This window comes from Nesoenas mayeri (assembly GCF_963082525.1).
Source record: "Nesoenas mayeri genome assembly, chromosome: 3".
NCBI lineage: Eukaryota > Metazoa > Chordata > Aves > Columbiformes > Columbidae > Nesoenas > Nesoenas mayeri.
In genome coordinates this window covers 2465086-2483863 of record NC_137544.1, presented here as the reverse complement: position 1 = coordinate 2483863, position 18778 = coordinate 2465086, and the positions used below count along the sequence as shown (strand labels likewise).

Here is an 18778-nt window from a genome sequence, read left to right as displayed (position 1 = left end):
TTCTGAGGGAGTTTTGTGTATTGAAAACAACTGCAGGAACTGGGAATTTTCCATTAAAAACCCAAACCAAATATTGCAAAACTTGGCATTATTGAACATGTTCCAACACTGCCAACTATCTACTGCTTTTTAATGAATAACTACAGCAACACTACTTAGAACTCTTCCTCTAGCAGGGCTTCACTTATTTTCCCCTTTTTAAAATATTTTAATGAGTTACCCTGTTTAAGGATCAATTTACAAGAAGTTAAGTAAATCAGCCATTTTGGAAGCCTGATAATTTCATGCACCTCATTAATTAATGGATATTCTCTACTACTTCATGTCCCCCACACTGCTGTAAGAGCCTCTTATCCTCCCAAATGCCCCCGTCTGGCTATAACTTGATTTGCTTCCCCCCTCTTTTCCCCTATGAAATACAATCACTGCAAGAGTAACAAGGAGCAAAATAAAAGAGGGACCAGCAAAATGATTGGGGATGTGCAAGAGAAAATAAAGATAGCAAATACTTTTCCAGAGAACGAAGCCTGTGACCGACTGCTTTGCTGCGGTCAAACTTGGGCAAACTTTGCTGCCGGTGGAGCAAAATAAGCTCAGAACTAGCAGATCTGAGCTTAAAATCACAGGCTGTTATCTTCTAACTCACCAGTTAGGATGGGCTGTCAGATTTCCTTGGGGTGATATTCAAAATAAAGCACCAATGAAGGGAATTACCATGTGTTTTTTCTCCCCCAGATCTTGCAAGCGAGACCTCTGCAAAGTCCTAATTGAACTCAAAGCTAAAATGAATCAATTTGTTAACAACTGAATCTGGCCCTTAAAATGAATCAAGTTTATTTGGACCGTGACAGAATAAAAGGGTTGCTTAAAATATCAAGCTTATTTCCATGTCTCGCATTAAGTTGGCAGTCACAGCCCAACATGGCCCAGTTTCACTTGCTGCCTCTTGGTTTTTATAAAGCACTGAAACTTTGGTCTTATCTTTCCTGGCTCATCCAAAAGGAACCTGAATATCAGGTTGAAAGGGGAACTATAAAGAGCTAAATAAAACAGAAAGAACTATTTTCACTCCCAAATCCACAGATATAAAATATCCAGCAGGTCTCAACAGGCCAGATGTAGCATCACTCTTTTCTAGTTCTCTTTCAGGAGTGAAGGCTCATTAGGGGCATAATTGCTCTCAATATCATTTATTTTTCCTTCTTACACCACCAAGACTTATTTAGCCTCTTTTTTTTTGGTATGAATTTCACCCTTATTTTGAAAATACCTGAATGTGGGTATGTGGCCGGATACAGAGCTGTTATCTTCCCTTATCTTCCTGCATCCCATAGAGAACATCAGGAAAAATGCAGCAAGGTTTTCTCACCTATTATCATAGCCCAAGTCCACACAGATGCAAGAATCATTTACCCGACACCAACGTTCTAGGTGATGGAACAGAGTGGAATAATCCCATACAGTCACCAGCTAAGTTCATGTCCAATTGAACTTGCAGAAGTTCAAAGCAATTCAACTACCCGTTTGGGAATAAGGCCAGACACCAGCCCTAACACCTCTAACACTTGAGAAAATGGCTCTGGACTCTTTCATGATCACAAGAAATCATTTTTTCCACTCTTCTACTCACAGTGTATGAGTATGAAGTAATCTAGCATCACTGAAGAGATCCTCTTCTGCAGAGGTGCTTCTCCAAATTTCCATTAAAACTCACTGCTTTATCTAATTAGCTCTGCAAAGCTCAAGACTTTACAAAACCAGTTGCACTTCTTGATATAAGACGCATATTTGATATAATCACAAAATGTCAGGGATGGGAAGGGCCCTGGAAAGCTCATCCAGTGCAATCCCCCCATGGAGCAGGAACACCCAGATGAGGTTACACAGGAAGGTGTCCAGGCGGGTTGGAATGTCTGCACAGAAGGAGACTCCACAACCCCCTGGGCAGCCTGGGCCAGGCTCTGACACCCTCACCCCAACAAGTTGCTTCTCATAGTCAAGTGGAGCATCTTGTTTTCCAGTTTGCACCCATTACACCTTTGTCTTGTCACTGGTTGTCACCAGAAGAGCCTGGCTCCATCCTCCTGACACTCCCCCTTTCCATATTGATCCCCAGGAATGAGTCCCCCCTCAGTGTCCTCTTGTCCAGCTCCAGAGCCCCAGCTCCCTCAGCCTTTCCTCACACGGGAGATGCTCCACTCCCTTCAGCATCTTGGTGGCTGCGCTGGACTCTCTCCAGCAGTTCCCTGTCCTGCTGGAACTGAGGGGCCACAACTGGACACAAGATTCCAGGTGTGGTCTCCCCAGGGCAGAGCAGAGGGGCAGGAGAACCTCTCTGACCTACTGACCACCCCCTTCTAACCCACCCCAGGTACCATTGGCCTTCCTGGCCACAAGGGCCCAGTGCTGGCTCATGGTCACCCTGCTGTCCCCAGGACCCCCAGCTCCCTTTTCACTGCTCTCCAACAGCTCATTCCCCAACTTACACTGGAACCTGGGGATGTTCCTGCCCAGATTCAAGACTCTACACTTGCCCTTGTTCTAGTTCATTAAATTTTTCCCGCCTAGCTCTCCAGCCTGTCCAGGTCTCTGATGGCAGCACAGCTTCCAGTGTCACCACTCCTCCCAGCTTGGTGTCACCAGCAAACTTGCTGACATTCACTCTATTCCCTCATCCAAATAATTGATGAATATATTGAATAATACCGGCCCCAGCACTGACCCTTGAACACTCCACTAGATCCAGGCCTCAACTGGACTCTGCCCCATTGACCACGACTCTCTGGTTCTTCCCTTCAGCCAGCTCACAGTCCACCTCACTACCCGATTGTTCAGACCGCACTCCCTCAGTTCAGCTGTGAGGATGCTGTGGGAGACTGTGTCAAATGCCTTACTCAAGTCAAGGTAGACCACGTCCACCGCTCTGCCATCATCCATCCATCTTGTTATGTCCTCATAAAAGTCACTGAGGTTGGTCAAGCACGACTTCCCCTTGGTGAAGCCGTGTTGACTGCCCTTAATGACCCTCTTATCCCTGATATGCCTTGAGATGGCACCAAGAATAAGTCGTTCCATCACTTTTCCAGGGATAGAGGTGAGGCTGATCCATCTATAGTTAGCCAGGTCCTCCTTCTTGCCCTTTTTGAAGACTGGAGTGACATTTGCTTTCCTCCAGTCCTCAGGCACCTCTCCCGTTTCCCAAGACTTGGCAAAGATGATGGAGAGTGGTCCAGCAGTTACCTCAGCCAGCTCCCTCAGCACCCGCGGGTGCATCCCATCCGGACCCATGGAAGGTTTGGCAGGGAGCTCAGTCCCTGGTGGCAGCAAGATCTTCAGTTCCTCACCAGGGGTCAGATGGGAGCCGGGGAAATGGGCAGTTCTTGTTTTTTCCATCCCTCGGCTGCTCAACCACGGCTCTTGGCAGAGATGGGGGGCTGGACCAGAGGAGCAGGTGGGCAGGAAAGCTCCCCCCAAAAAGGGAATTGAGGGGAGAAGACAGAGCTATTCCTTTGTGCTTAAACTGTGTTAAGCTGGACTGCAGTCTGAGCCTTGGGAAAGATGGTCTGCATAATATGGATGCGGGCTGGAGCCAAAGTGTTCAGAACAGGATCCTAAGCCTGGTAATTGGTTTAAGAATGATTCTGATAAAGTCGCATCAACTGTGGCGAACAGGATGGGGAGAGATGCCAAGTTCTACTCATCGTTGACACATGGCATATAGTGCTGGTCCAGGCCAGGACTTCAACACACCGTCCTCTTAACAGTATCTCCAGAATTTGTATTTTATTTTTAATCATATCATCATTTTTTGCAACAGAACATGCACTTCCTTGGTGTCATTGCACACATTCTTGCCTTTTAAACAGAAGAACAAAATCACAAGGTAAACCCACTTTTCAGCTGAAGAAGCTTATCCCAAAGCATTTAGCAAAACACTTTCTACAACTAGTTACCTAAACAAGTGTTGGAACTAGCACAGTCTTTCTCACAGCTTGAACTCCCCAGCCTGCCAGTTTTCTCCTGTGTTTAGGTACTAGTGAAACTACCTGAACGACCGTGGAGATGGGTGTCCTCCGGCTATTAAAAGCACAGAGCAGAGAGCGGTTGTGTTGGCTTTGCACGCCCAGCGCACGCATCCGTGCACGGATCCTCGTTCAGTTCGACGGGGCTGCTACGTTTCCCTTCTACATGAGGTCTCTGATTTAGAGAACAAGCAAAAATGGATGTTAAGGATGGCACGGCTATTTCCAAAGACAATAGGATTTGCTTATCAACCAACCTGATATTCAACAACCTAACTGGTATGAACTACCGCTCTGGATGCTTTCTATCAGAAGCTGTGACTACAAAGAAACTCCGCTTCCAGCTGCCCAGTCTGTTAATTTTTAAACCATGCTTTCGATTATGCAAACTTGTGTCTCTCTCCACACATTTTTACGAGAGCCAAAGTTTCAGTCACTCCTCCTTCCTTTCCCACATCTCACCCACCCCAAAGGATGCAGCTGGTTCTTACAAGATGCTCCAGAGCGGGACTTTGATTCTGAGCTACAGCTGTTCCGCAAGCAGAGCGGTTAACATATATCACAGAGCAAACACATGTGTGCGGTGAGAGGCAAAGACTGTGACCCATCAATCGCAGCTCTAAGACACTGTTGGAACAAAACTGGGACATTTGGCCTTGTCTGTTCTTACTGAACAAGTGCATCGACTTTTACTCAGAGCCAATTTAGATGTTTCGGAAATGCCCAAAGCATTGCACCATATTACAGACTCACGGACTGGCTGGGGTTGAAGGGACCTCTGGAGATCCCCCAGTCCAACCCAGCTGCTCACGCAGGGTCACAGAGCAGATCACACAGGTGGGTCCAGGCGGGTTTGAATGTCTCAGAGCAGGAGACTCCACACCCGCTCTAGGCAGCCTGGGCCAGGCTCTGGCACCTCCCAGCAAACAAGTTTCTGCCCATGTTCACATGGAGCCTCCTGTGTTTCAGTCTGTGCCCGTTGCCCCTCACCCTGGCGTTGGGCACCACTGAACAGAGTCTGGTCCATCCTCTGACACCCACCCTGACATATTGATCCATTGATCACATCCCTCTCAGCTTCTCTTCTCCAGCTCAACAGCCCCAGCTCTCTCAGTCTCCTCATCACAAAGATGCTCCAGACCCCTCAGCATCTTTGTGTCCCTCTGCTGGACTCTCTCCAGTAATTCCTTGTCCTTCTTCACCTGGGGAGCCCAGCACTGGACCCACAACTGCAGATGGGGCCTCCCCAGGGCAGAGCAGAGGGGCAGGAGAATCTCTCTGACCTACTGACCACCCCCTTCTAACCCACCCCAGGTACCAATGGCTTCCTGGCCACAAGGGCCCAGTGCTGGCTCATGGTCACCCTGCTGTCCCCAGGACCCCCAGGTCCCTTTCTCCTACACTGCTCTCCAACAGGTTGTTCCTCAAGTTACACTGGAATCTGGGGTTGTTCCTGCCCAGATACAAGACTCTACACTTGCCCTTGTCATATTTCATTAAATTCTTCACAGTTTGGGATCATCAGCAAACTCGCTCAGGGTGCACCCCATCTCCTCATCCAGGTCATTGATGAACAGTTTGAACGGGACTGGAGCCAGTACTGACCCCTGGGGATTCGCACTAAGCACAGGCCCCCAACCAGACTCTGCACACTGATCACAACCCTCTGGGCTCTGCCATCCAGCCAGTTCTCGATCCATCTCACCGGTTAAGCAAAGCTGCTTTCAAAACAGTAGCTGCTGCTGTGAATTCTGGGGCGCAACAGAGGATTAAGGATCTGACTCATCTGAGCCAACACTTGTGCTCATCACTTGCAACTCCAGTATTTTCAGCGGAGTTGTACCCGTTTTCAAGAGAGAGGAGAAAAAATCAGGCCTCAAGTGCTCATCATGTCAAGGAACACAGAGCCACCCTCATCCATACGTTAGCATAATTATCTCCCGCAGTTGCATCTCTCAGTTCTGATTTTCAAAGAGGGCTCTACTCCCATTCATCCTGATTCACAAACAGAATGTAAGGCTGGTAATGACTGCTCTCATCCCGGGGAAACGAGAGCCTCGCCTTGCAGCAGGGAGCGAAATTAGGCTACGAGCTGATCTATCGAGGTTAAGCGTCACCGGGTCTGTTTATGAATGCAAAACGCTGCCTTACGAAGGCAGAACGCTGCCGTGCGCTTTCGATCAAAATGGTGACAGTTAATAAGAGCAGCCTGAAACTTCTGAAAATAAATCCAACGTAATCAAATACTCACCGCTACACAAATTATGGAAGGCAAGCTGAGAGCAGAATATCAACATATCATTTCTTCAGGAGGCTTCAAGTTTCTCACTGGTTAAAGAGCCCCAAACCCAGATTCTCTTCCTCTACATAAGCTGTTCTTCCACTCAGTCTTCAAACTTGTTCACTGCCGATCGAGTTTTTTTTACTGGATGCTGGCACACTGGTGGTGAGCAAACCCCGGCAGTTCTGCCACTGATTCCACTTGGGTGAGTAACTTACTCTGCTTTATAGTATCTGCTTTACATCTTTGGGAAAGAGAGAATTTGAGATCGATCTTACAAGGCAAAAATATAATATGAATGCCAATTATTGTCATAATCCAAGTCTAACAAAAGGGACTGACCTCTGACTAAGCACAGGGCTGCGAGCCAGATACTTCTGAATTCTACTCAAGGCACAGACTGATTCACGTCGACACCTTATCTGTCTAACCCTAACCTTCCCTTCTTCTAAAATCTGGGTTTCCTACTATTGTTGCAATTCTACAGCAACGAGGCTGGAATTCAAACTCTGAGGCTGGATTCAAGGGCAGAACGAGGGACCAGGAGGAATAACAAACAGACAGAAAAGCTGTAGCGGCAGCTGAGAGCTGAACCGGGGCCCAAAGCCCAAACCTGTGCCAAGAGCAGAGAAGCCACTGGACTCGGGAGCCAAAGACTAAACTTCGGATATATAAGCTCTGTAACAGAATCAGGGCAGGACTTGTGGGCTTGAGTTACACAGCTACACAAATCTCACCAAAACACCAAAATAAAGCCCTTAACCCATAGGAAGAGACAGAGTCAGTGTGGCAATGAAAGTGAGACGTGGGCCTAACCTAGATCCTAGGCTGGCAAGTCCCGTGTTTTCAGCTGTCAGGACTCCAGGGGCAGGGACATTCCTGCCTTCTGCCTCTTCAGTTCACTCCAGAATATGATGAATCCTTTATAAAATATGAGACACAATCTCAGGATTTTTCTCTTTTCGGTCTGCTAGTTGGGGTATCTAAATACTTGAAATGCATCTTCCTATAGAATATCCCTGTGAGGCAGGAAAGTAAAACTTTTGAGAGCAAGAGCCCACAGAAAGGGACTGGCCTTTAGATAAGTCAAAATGACTTTGACCAAGTCACGCAGGCATTCTGTAAGATAGCAGACCAAGAACCTGCCCCAACTTTGAGCTTCTCCCCACACATAGAGCCATCCCACAGGGTCCATCTATAGCGTCCGAAGTGGCGAGGTGCAGGACACGTTCCAAGGAATGCCAGCACCAGGAATCCCACCACCTCCCTTCCACATGTAAAGAGACGTTCTCAAGTATTTCAGGCACCTTCCTTCTGCCTCAGGACCTATCACTAACACGCTTTCTTAAAAGAGAAATCTGTTAGTTCAGAAAACTAAAATCCAAAGCCAGGCAAGAACTGAAACTTACCTACCCCTAATTTTGTGATTAACTACAAAGCAAATTTTCCACTGGAAAACAGTTTGCAAGTGTAGTTTTACTGGCACATGGTCTTAGTGAAGACAGAGGTGCTACCTGGAGAACAACTCAGGAACAGGTAAGCGTGGCTCCTTGAAAATGTAAATCATCATGGCAAAACATGGGCTTTTGGTGACAGCTGCTTCCATATTAGAGTTTTGGTTTATCTAAAACCATTTCAAAAAGAAACACACATGCTGATTAATGCTCTTAATACAACCAGCGTCTCCTCTGTAGCCCAGACCCGAAGTAGGGCAATTTCCTCTATTGTGACATCTCGAAGACGTAGCCTGTATTCTCAGGACAAGTCCCAATCCTTCTGCGTCCTTTCTTTTATGCCCCTTTCAGAGCAGCTGAGCTGCCTGGCAAAAAACAAGTTAACTCATCTGGTTTATCTTAAGGTAAAACTAAAGGCTCAGACGAGACATTGTTTCAGTTTAAAAAGCTTAAAATGTCAACTGAACCTTGCTACAGCCACTGACTATTCACACGCTACCTTGTCACTGAAGACAAAAGGAACAAATAAGCCGAGTCCTCTTTTGCTCACGTTTAATTAACGTGTTTCGTGTCGCGTTTCAAGGCAGCTGGACAGCTAAGGCTGCTCAGCCCCACGGTGGATTTCTAAGCCACTCCGCTGGCTGTTCTTCAACATGCGCTGACTTCAGTACCTTTCACACACTTCTTCCTTCCTTTCTGTCATTTTTCCTAAATGATGACAAAGCTTCAATCTAGTCCTTTTTCATCCGTATTACTCACACTGATGTGCTTTCCACTCAGGAGGCTTTTACTCACTCCCAAAACAGCTCCGTCACTGCTGGCAGGTCCATAAGCACCAGCCTGATCATTCAGGTAAACTTCAAGTGACTATGTTGAAACTCTCTAGTTCTATCAGAAATCATATTTTGAGAGATGGTTTAAAACATGCAACACAAACACTGCTGGCTGTATCTCACTATTAACACGTATTAATTAATCAACATTACCCTGAGCCTGTGACGTACAATTACTCCCACCATATTTATGGAGAAACCAAAAGAGAGACACTTGCACTGGCTACAGAAGGACTTAGTTTCAGACTAATAACTAATATCTGTGAGACCAAAATCACAAATCTGCCTCAAATTTCTCTCGAGAACAGACTTTCATCCAACTGTAGGTAAAAACGAGGTATTAGGTGAGATGATAATTGCAGCCAGCTGCTTAATTTGCTGTTCTGACAGAGGACACTGCCCCGCGGTAGGGACAACCAACTACTCTCTAACCATGGGAGTTTTGAGCCTGTTCAATTTTAATCTTGTTCAGTACAATTATAATCTTGTTCAGTACTTTAAGCTATTTTTTCAAATGATTCTGTTTGCTTCTTTCCCCTTCTGAAACCACGATGCCCACTTAAAAGGTATCTCTGGTTGAATCTGGAAACTTTATACCTAAATGGTTCATCTTACCCCATTTCCTCTAATTTAATACTCCCTAATCCCTTCCAAATACGTTCAACTCAGCTTTCACTCAGTCCAAAATTATTCACCTATATTGATATTGCATTCGCGATGATCATAGACTAGAATAAATGGAGAAGCTGCTACTTTTCCAATGGAGGGTGGCAGCCGATTAACAGCGCACATCCATGTGCCAAAAGTATTCCAGAAGGCAACAGAACCATGCGATATCCAAGTCCAGCTGCAATATCCAAGTCCAGCTGCACAGGGGCACAACACAACTCAAGTCCTGCTAAAGCACAAGAAATTAAAACTACATCAGTCACAGCTTGGAAATATATGTCAGAAGTCTGATTCAAAGCTAAAGGTGACAGACTGTCCTGTGCTCACGGAAAGCACAGAGGCGTCTACGATCACGCTGCAAACTCTGAATTACCAGTAAAATAAAGAGGCACGGGGCAGTGTGGCTTTACCTCCAGCCTTCTTTCCTGCTGTGGACTACATCTTTACACTTTCAAGGGGTGATTTTAATACTGAAACCCAACATATTTCCAGCTAAAAGACAGCAGAGGAGGTGGCTCAGGGGAATGGGAACAAGGTAGGAAATCAGTAGTTTTGAACAGAAGACTAAGCCACCAGCAACAGAAAGGAACTAACTAATGGCTGTACCAAGAAGCCTTTTTGAAATACATTGGTAGTTTCATTTCCAACACAAAACGCCTGGCAGTCGTCACTTCTTGCTGTGACTCCCTCTATAAAAATACGTGACTGCACTGTCACTTGCTCTACGAACATCCACGTGCTAGATGAAAAATCTTCCTCCTTGAAATGATGCATGTGGGAGCAGCTGCCTGCATGCAGAGCAGCCCCGTTTCTACCTGCTCTGGAGACTGGATTTCTCTTTCCAGCTCGGTGTAACAGGAGGTACAACCAGAAGTCAAGAGGTCAAAGCACCTCAAGGATCTGATTGCCACTGGACAAGCACTCAGTCGCGTCTCTAAAAGAGATCTGGGGACAGTGACACAAGAGCGCTGAGTGAGGGAGACGGATGACAGCACAGGACAGGTTAAGCCTCTCATTCCATCCTGACAAACTTGAAACTTTGAATTTATTCGCTTATTTACCGAAGAAACAGCATGTTTACCAACTACATTGAAGATTCACAACAGATGTCGTTTAAAAGAACAAAGTAATAGGCTCGAATTCAAGCACGACACTTAGACAGCTTCAATTCACACTGGGATTCAGTGGTTGCTTGGACCAAAATATCCAGTTCTAACGTTAGGTTAGGTGTCGTAGTTCTCTCCTTTTGCTATAAAATACTGAATCAGTGGTGTACTCATCCGCTTCCACCAAGCCTGTCATGGTGCTGAACTCTCCTGCACAGCTCTGGTATCCCCCCAGTATATTCAGTAGATGTACTGAGGTTTCTCTTTTAACGATACCCTTTCTCTGATCAAGAACTGCATGATTTTCCTTCTTTTTCAGCAACAGAAAAGCAGAAATAACAAAACAGCCAGACCAAGTGAAGAATTAAATGCTACTGTTCCTTGGTTTAAATGTCTTCGCAAATACCAAACCAAAAGAACTTTGCAAATGGCTGATAATCACAGTAACCATTTCTCTGCTCTTTTGAGACGAATTAACAGACCCCCCTCCCCCACCAAACAACTCTTGAACAATGGATTTTTGTGGGTTATTTTTCATTTGTACTTACACTACTGGAAAAGTTCTGAGCATACTTTACATGGGGATGGGGCGTTATAAAGCCTCTTGAGGGTCTTCAGTGTTATTCACCATTCTGTAAGACATGATAAAAAGACATAAGAATGTCAGAGATTTCTATGAAAGGCAAATACATTCTGACTTCTCGTTATCTGACTTACAATTATACAACCGGCTTCCAATTTTATGGCGGTTACACCAGTAGTGTTAATAGAAAACAAAGACAGGCGCCTTCAGGATCCTTCCCAATCACCCAGTCCATCCATGCCTCTGCTAAAAGGCACTAAAATATATATACCAACCACTAAATATAGCCATGGTTAAGAAAAATGCTCCCTGGAACCAGTGAATTTTCTTATATGATCTTTCAGTTCATTCACAGAATCCCAGAATGTCGGGGGTTGGAAGGGCCCTGGAAAGCTCATCCAGTGCAATCCCCCCATGGAGCAGGAACACCCAGATGAGGTTACACAGGAAGGTGTCCAGGCGGGTTGGAATGTCTGCACAGAAGGAGACTCCACAACCTCCCTGGGCAGCCTGGGCCAGGCTCTGCCACCCTCACCCCCAACAAGTTGCTTCTCAGATTTAAATGGAACCTCCTGTGTTCCAGTTTGCACCCATTGCCCCTTGTCCTGTCCCTGGTTGTCAGTGAGAAGAGCCTAGGTCCATCCTCCTGACACTCCCCCTTTATATATCTCCAAACATTAATGAGGTCCCCCCTCAGTGTCCTCTTGTCCAGCTCCAGAGCCCCAGCTCCCTCAGCCTTTCCTCACACGGGAGATGCTCCACTCCCTTCAGCATCTTGGTGGCTGCGCTGGACTCTCTGCAGCAGTTCCCTGTCCTGCTGGAACTGAGGGGCCACAACTGGACACAAGATTCCAGGTGTGGTCTCCCCAGGGCAGAGCAGAGGGGCAGGAGAACCTCTCTGACGTACTGACCACCCCCTTCTAACCCACCCCACGTACCACTGGCTTCCTGGCCACAAGGGCCCAGTGCTGGCTCATGGTCACCCTGCTGTCCCCAGGACCCCCAGGTCCCTTTCCCCTACACTGCTCTCCAACAGGTCATTCCCCAACTTACACTGGAACCTGGGGTTGTTCCTGCCCGTATTCAAGACTCTACACTTGCCCTTGTTACATTCATTTTTAAAAGGCCCATTAAAGCCTCACCCTCTTTCTTCACCTGGGGAGCTGTGACATGGTTTGCAACGGACCCCTGTTCTCAAAGCCTGGCAAATATTCTTTTGCATCCGAACACCCGATGAATTGTAACAACTCAAGGTATTAATGGATAATTCACAGAGCTAAACAAGGCCAAGCAAGTGAGTATTTTGAGTTCGTGTTCAGCCACAGGTTAAAAACTGGAAATATTCAATTTGTGTTACTTTGGATAATCTGTAACTAATCACAGACATGCACTTCAATGCACATGGTGGGTTCCTAAGGAGAAAGTTATGTTTGATAGTGTAATCAGTCCAGAGACAAAAATTTAAATTACAATTGATTTCTTTTGGCCACAAGTAAATTAATCTATGCAATCATTTAGCCTTATGACAGTTACCTACCCTTTTAACTCACAAAAGCTATTAAAAGGATTATTTGGCTAACATCCGCAAAGAGCTCAGAAGACAGGTGCTACGTTCTGAAAAGGAATGATCTAATAGAATTTTCTTTAGCTATCGCTGCTGATGTCTTTCTCCACAAACCAGCACGGGCTGAAAGCACTTCAGAAGCCAAACTATTAACCAACGGGAAAGAGAGAGGCAGGATATTATACCCAGGCAGAGGCAGAAAGAACTAGAGGGGATATTTGCACTTCAGGCTATGGGTGTATGTGAGCTGGAACAGAGAACAAGCGGGTAGAGCAGCACAGGGATAATTTATTCTGCTCCATAACAAGATGTCTGTAAAATCACCAACTAAGCCTTGTGGACAGTGTAGAGTCTTGAATACGGGCAGGAACAACCCCAGGTTCCAGTGTAAGTTGGGGAATGGCCTGTTGGAGAGCAGTGTAGGGGAAAGGGACCTGGGGGTCCTGGGGACAGCAGGGTGACCATGAGCCAGCACTGGGCCCTTGTGGCCAGGAAGCCAATGGGACCTGGGGTGGGTTAGAAGGGGGTGGTCAGTAGGTCAGAGAGGTTCTCCTGCCCCTCTGCTCTGCCCTGGGGAGACCACACCTGGAATCTTGTGTCCAGCTGTGGCCCCTCAGTTCCAGCAGGACAGGGAACTGCTGCAGAGAGTCCAGCGCAGCCACCAAGATGCTGCAGGGAGTGGAGCATCTCCCGTGTGAGGAAAGGCTGAGGGAGCTGGGGCTCTGGAGCTGGACAAGAGGACACTGAGGGGGGACTCATTAATGGGGATCAAGATGGAAAGGGGGAGTGTCAGGAGGATGGAGCCAGGCTCTTCTGGGTGACAACCAGTGACAGGACAAGGGGCAGTGGGTGAAAACTGCAACACAAAAGGTTCCACTTAAATCTGAGAAGCAACTTGTTGGGGGTGAGGGTGTCAGAGCCTGGCCCAGGCTGCCCAGGGAGGTTGTGGAGTCTCCTTCTGTGCAGACATTCCAACCCGCCTGGACACCTTCCTGTGTAACCTCATCTGGGTGTTCCTGCTCCATGGGGGGATTGCACTGGATGAGCTTTCCAGGGCCCTTCAACCCCTGACATTCTGGGATTCTGTGTGATTCTGTGATCTTGGCTCTTCTCGGTGGCTCCCAGTGGTCCAGGCACTAGAGCAGGATTCACACCTGCCCAGGGCTTTGGGAACGACTGCACCTCCTCAGACGGAGTCCACTACATCATCGTTTCTGTGCCTTTTTTCTTTTATTTCCTTTGCAAAAAACTTCAGGAACTCTCAGTGCAAATGGGCTGAACGAGCTTTTCCAGAAGCAGCATGATGGCTCCCGGCCAGCTGGTTTAAGCCTGTCCCCACACAGCTGCTCCCACCCGCATGTGGCAAAGTGAAGCGATGGGTGTTTTCGGAGAAGGGACATGCTGACATCTGGCTGCTGCCATTTCCAAATCACTCCTCTGGCCCACATCGAAGCGTCGAGTCGCCTTCTTCCCCTCCAGGAAAGGAGGTGGCCAAGAGCAAGGTCACAGACAGAACCAGTGGGCCAGGGGATTGTCACAGGTCACGGACTGTGACACCAACACGTGATGGATGGAAGAGTCAAACACAAACACAGAGGACATGGTCGGCCACCCCAAACCTTTTAAAGTCAGTTCTACACCCAAACGCTTCTCTGTTAAATCTCTCAACTACATTTAAAATATTTTCCCCGAGGCAGTCACAAAAAAATATGAGATCATGCTGTTGACCTATTGCCAAATCTTGAGTTTAATACAGAGAGCTGTTTTGTTTTCCAAAGAGGAACAAATTAGACTTAAATATATACAAACTTTCTGAAGGTCAGAGCAGCTAATGATAGAGAACTGGATTCCTCAGAGGAAGGTTTGGTCCCAGGGTGAGGAGTGTGGAAGAAGCAAAGAACAAAACCCACAAAGGAAAGACAAGATCACCTTCCATCGTTGTGAAACGCAGTATTAGAGCTGGAACACGAGGAGAGGAGATAGAGCCAAAGAAAAGGCTGCAGTAACTCAGGTGAGAGATGACAAAGGCAGGACAATGATATTAGTGATACTAATGGAAGAGAAAAATAATGGCACCGACCTCAGATGTTATAAGCAAATAGCCATTAGGATCTAGACCAAACGTGGGATGTGAACAGAGGAAGGAGAAACTTCTCCAGGAAACTCTAGATCTGCAAGCGCAGATAAGAGGACGGCGACATTTCAGCAGAAAGAAACGGGATAGGGCTCATGAGAAAATCAGAGGAATTCCCCATTTTTGCTACGTTAAAGGCTGAGGTGACAGTTTTACATCTGAATGTGGTCACAAACTGTCACCGAGCCAAGCGGTGACGCAGGTCGGGGATCCTCGATCCTTGGACTCGTGAAAGCAAGTGGAGCTATAGAGAAAGAGAAGCCAGCGATTCCTACGACAGCAGAAGAACGGCTGCTATAGAAAAGGGTCACAAATAGTCTTGGAGTCCACGCTGGTCTAACGTTCAGTGGCGCAGAAACACCTTCCTGGCCCCCCATACATGTAACGGTTGCTTTGTTTGGAATTTAAGGGCACATCAGACGGGAGATGAAGAACCCTTAACCTACAGTTTTAGTCAAAACAAAAATCAGCCCCAAACAACGTAACTTCCCTCACCACCACATCATGATTCTGGAACCATGACTCAATATCCCTCTTGTCCTCAGTCTCCTTTTAGCACGAACCCAAGCGCCAAACCAGCCCCGATCGCAGCAGCACAGGCGGGTGTCACCACCACCTGCGGCCGGTATGCAAGCAAGAGCTCACAAACCTTTGCCCTTTTCGCATTATTAGTTAAATCAATTATCTGCTAACACAGGGAAAACACTACCAGCTCCCCTTCCTATTCCTGCCACAGACAATAAAACAAAATAAATCAGTATTAATATGGAAATTATGGACACAGTTGTAGAATCAGATGGAATAAACAATCCTGTCCCCAGCTTAAGTTGCTATAAAGGCAGCTTAAATTTACAATGGATGAGTCTTCATGGCAATCTGTTGTTCAGATATTAAAAATCTCATTTTCTCGGTGCCAAGGACAAGTGGAAGTGTGAAGCGCTGGAGTAGCAACTCTGCATTTGTCTCACTTGACATGAAATCATTCTCATTTTAGTTCAGATTTTTAATACATTCTTGGGATCCACTTCAGTTTTCTTCATTTCTCACTGTATGCAATTAAATGTTTTGAAGTATAGTTCACCCTGCCCCAAAACACCCTGCAGAGGCAAGGAGCGAGTCACTTGGTAAAGATGAGCCCGATATCACTTATTTGGAAGAGAAATTCATTTCTCTCTTTTAATTCCTGAGTGAGTCACAGAGAGGAAAATAATGCCACCACTTTGTAGTTCACCAATACCTTCCTTGGGCAGTCCTTCAAAAGGGCTTTACAAATAAGAATTCAAAGCTTTTGTCTTTTCGGAAGAGAAACTTCACCATTTTGTCAAAAGTAAAACATGAAAAAGAGGCGCCAAATTTTTGGCTTAAAGCCACATGGACAGTATGAGTGGGTGGACATGGTACCCGCCTGAGGACACAGACCCACTACTACAACAGGACTATTAGCAAACCACACACAGAATGGACCGGATTGGAAAAGACCTCGGAGATCATCACGTCCAACCCTTGGTGCAACTCCAGTCCATTGACTAGATCATGGCACTAAGTGCCATGGCCAATCTCAGTTGAAAAACCTTCAGGGCCAGTGAGTCCAGCACCTCCCTGGGCAGCCATTCCAATGCCTGACCACTCTCTCTGCACAGAATTGCTTTCTGATAGCCAGCCTCAATTTCCCCTGGCAGAGTTGAAGCCCATGGTCCCTTGTCCAATTGCTGATGCCTGGGAGAAGAGCCCAATCCCCACCTGGCTAGAACTGCCCTTCAGGTAGTTGTAGAGAGTGCTGAGCTCACCTCTGAGCCTCCTCTTCTCCAGACTAACCAAGCCCAGCTCCCTCAGCCTCTCCTCATAGGGCTTGTGTTCAAGTCCCTTCCCCAGTCTTGTTGCTCTTCTCTGGACCCGCTCCAGCACTTCAATTTCTTTCCTGACCTGAGGGGCCCAGAACTGAACACAACACTCCAGGTGTGGCCTCCCCAATGCAGAGCACAGGGGAAGGATCACTGCCCTTGTCCTGCTGACCACGCTAGTTTGGGTACAGGACAGGACACCATTGGCTTTCTTGGCCACGAGCTACAGAAATGCAGAAGAACCAAATTTGAGTTTGCTGAGAAACCTGGTGCATTGGATGGTGAGGAAAACAAACAAATTCAGTCCTGAGAATGAAGTTCTCCCACTGCTGAACTCACAATAAAGGCAGATTCCCAACCCTGTGCGTAATTACAACTCAATCTTTCCCTAGAATTAACGAAAAATTTCAAATTTTAAGTCTTTCGCTTAATGCAGAGCTTAAGGTCTATAGGAATTGTCAGGTCTTCTGGCTGGACTGTGTGTGCACATGTCTACAAATGTGGGGGTTTACGTTTCAGCCGCTTCGCCTTCTCTACATGAGGCCAACATGAAGTGGTTAATGCAGTGGTTAATCACTCTTCTCCATCACCGATTTGTACTTGATTTCTGCTTTGGATGTGTCTGGCTTCCGACTCCAGCCGGTAGCTCCTGTTAAGCCTCTTCGCCAGCTTGAACTCCTTTATTCTTGGGAGATGTTCAGCAGGTTGTTGTTTACCCAGTGCTGTGAAAACTCCAGTTACTGTATTTGTATCAAAACTTCAAGATAAATTCATCTGGGTACATGCACAAAAGTAGGACTAGCGTCCAAAATACTAATCTAGGACTCTCTAGCCCATTTTCCCAAAATAGATCTATTAGAAAAAAATAAAAATACACTCCTGCCATATGACTTGAGGATGTGTTACATTTGTGGCCTGGAAAGCAAGGTTAAGAACCTTCTCTGAGAGCTGCCACCTCCTGAGCGCACGGTGCGGCTCAGCGACCTGGAGCATCCAGTTTCACGCCGTCTTTGTGCCGCAACGCAAAGACATGAGCTGTTTCTTACGTCTCCAGGCTCCAAGTTATTTAAATATCACTAAAATAATCACTAATTAGATTTGTACCTTGAGCATGGGCTTGTGCAGAGCCTCAAGAAGGTGAAGAACAAGATCTCGTCAGGAATCGTGGCTGAACAAGCCAAACAGTCACTGAATTTGCTGCAGCTTCTGGGTTACCTTGAACTGATGTTTGCAAGGAGCGTGTTGGCCCAGCTGCAAGGTAGAAAGAATTGTCGTGGCAGAGAGACCTTATCTGAAGGGACAGGTTGTGACCTTCTGATGAGAGGTTCAAAGAACGTCTGAGGTTGGAAGGGACCTCTGGAGGTGGTTTTGTCCAACCTCCAGCCACCCAGAGAGGATTCACTTAAATATGAGAAGAAACTTGTTTGGGGTGAGGGTGGCAGAGCCTGGCCCAGGCTGCCTAGGGAGGTTGTGGAGTCTCCTTCTGTGCAGACATTCCAACCCGCCTGGACACCTTCCTGTGTAACCTCATCTGGGTGTTCCTGCTCCATGGGGGGATTGCACTGGATGAGCTTTCCAGGGCCCTTCAACCCCTGACATTCTGGGATTCTGTGACTGAACCAGACCATGTCCACAGGGCTTGTATCTCCAACCTTGGAGGCTCCACCACTTCTCTGGGCAACCTGTGCCAGCAACTCAAAAGAGACCAAGGGGAGAAAGGGAGTACTTAGCACAAACACTAAAATTCTTGAAGAAACTGCTCAGAAGTTGCCTTCAACCAAAGCTGTTTTCAGCCTTACCATGACTGTGTTGGTTTATCAAACTCTTTACAGTACGACCCAGGATGAAGCCATATTTTGGGATTATGGTGAGGAAATAGAGTAGCATCTTGCCAAGGTTACAGCAAAAACTTTTGATGGGATCCTCTTCCTCCTCAGAACTCTTTTAACTGAAGGGAAACCACCAAAACAAGCTTCTTCCCCTTTAGAAGACACTTGCTTCAATCTTAAAATAAAGCCACAGCTGGTACACTTGAAAAACCAAGTAAATCCTTGATTCTACAACACACCCTGCGGTAGATCTCTAAAGAACAATTAGTGAAGGGCTGTGGTCAGCAGCGTTTCTCTCTCCTTTTCCCTCTCCAACCCCACACAAAAGACATCTCCTTAGCCAAATTTAGTGGAATTGCCTTGAGCGCAAGCTGGAGACCAGGCTCCACTTTGAAGCAAAGCAGTGGCTGATCCACTGCACAAAAACACTGAGGTCACAAAACCACCGAGTCTCCTAAACTC

The 18778-nt window shown here is 46.7% G+C and overlaps 1 protein-coding gene across 2 annotated transcripts in view; it reads right to left on the bottom strand.

Moving 5' to 3' along the window:
• HMBOX1 (homeobox containing 1) overlaps window positions 1-18778 on the bottom strand; it is a gene marked incomplete at both ends in the record, with an annotated part of 117827 nt that overhangs the window by 55102 nt on the left and 43947 nt on the right. The window contains one exon of one of the 2 annotated variants that reach the window (XM_080342454.1): window positions 10914-10956. The exons of the other annotated variant lie outside the window; for it this stretch is intronic. Within the exon in view, the coding sequence (XP_080198580.1) occupies window positions 10914-10936 (23 nt within the window). Of the gene's footprint in view, window positions 1-10913; window positions 10957-18778 lie in introns of those variants that run through there. 2 annotated transcript variants of the gene reach the window in all.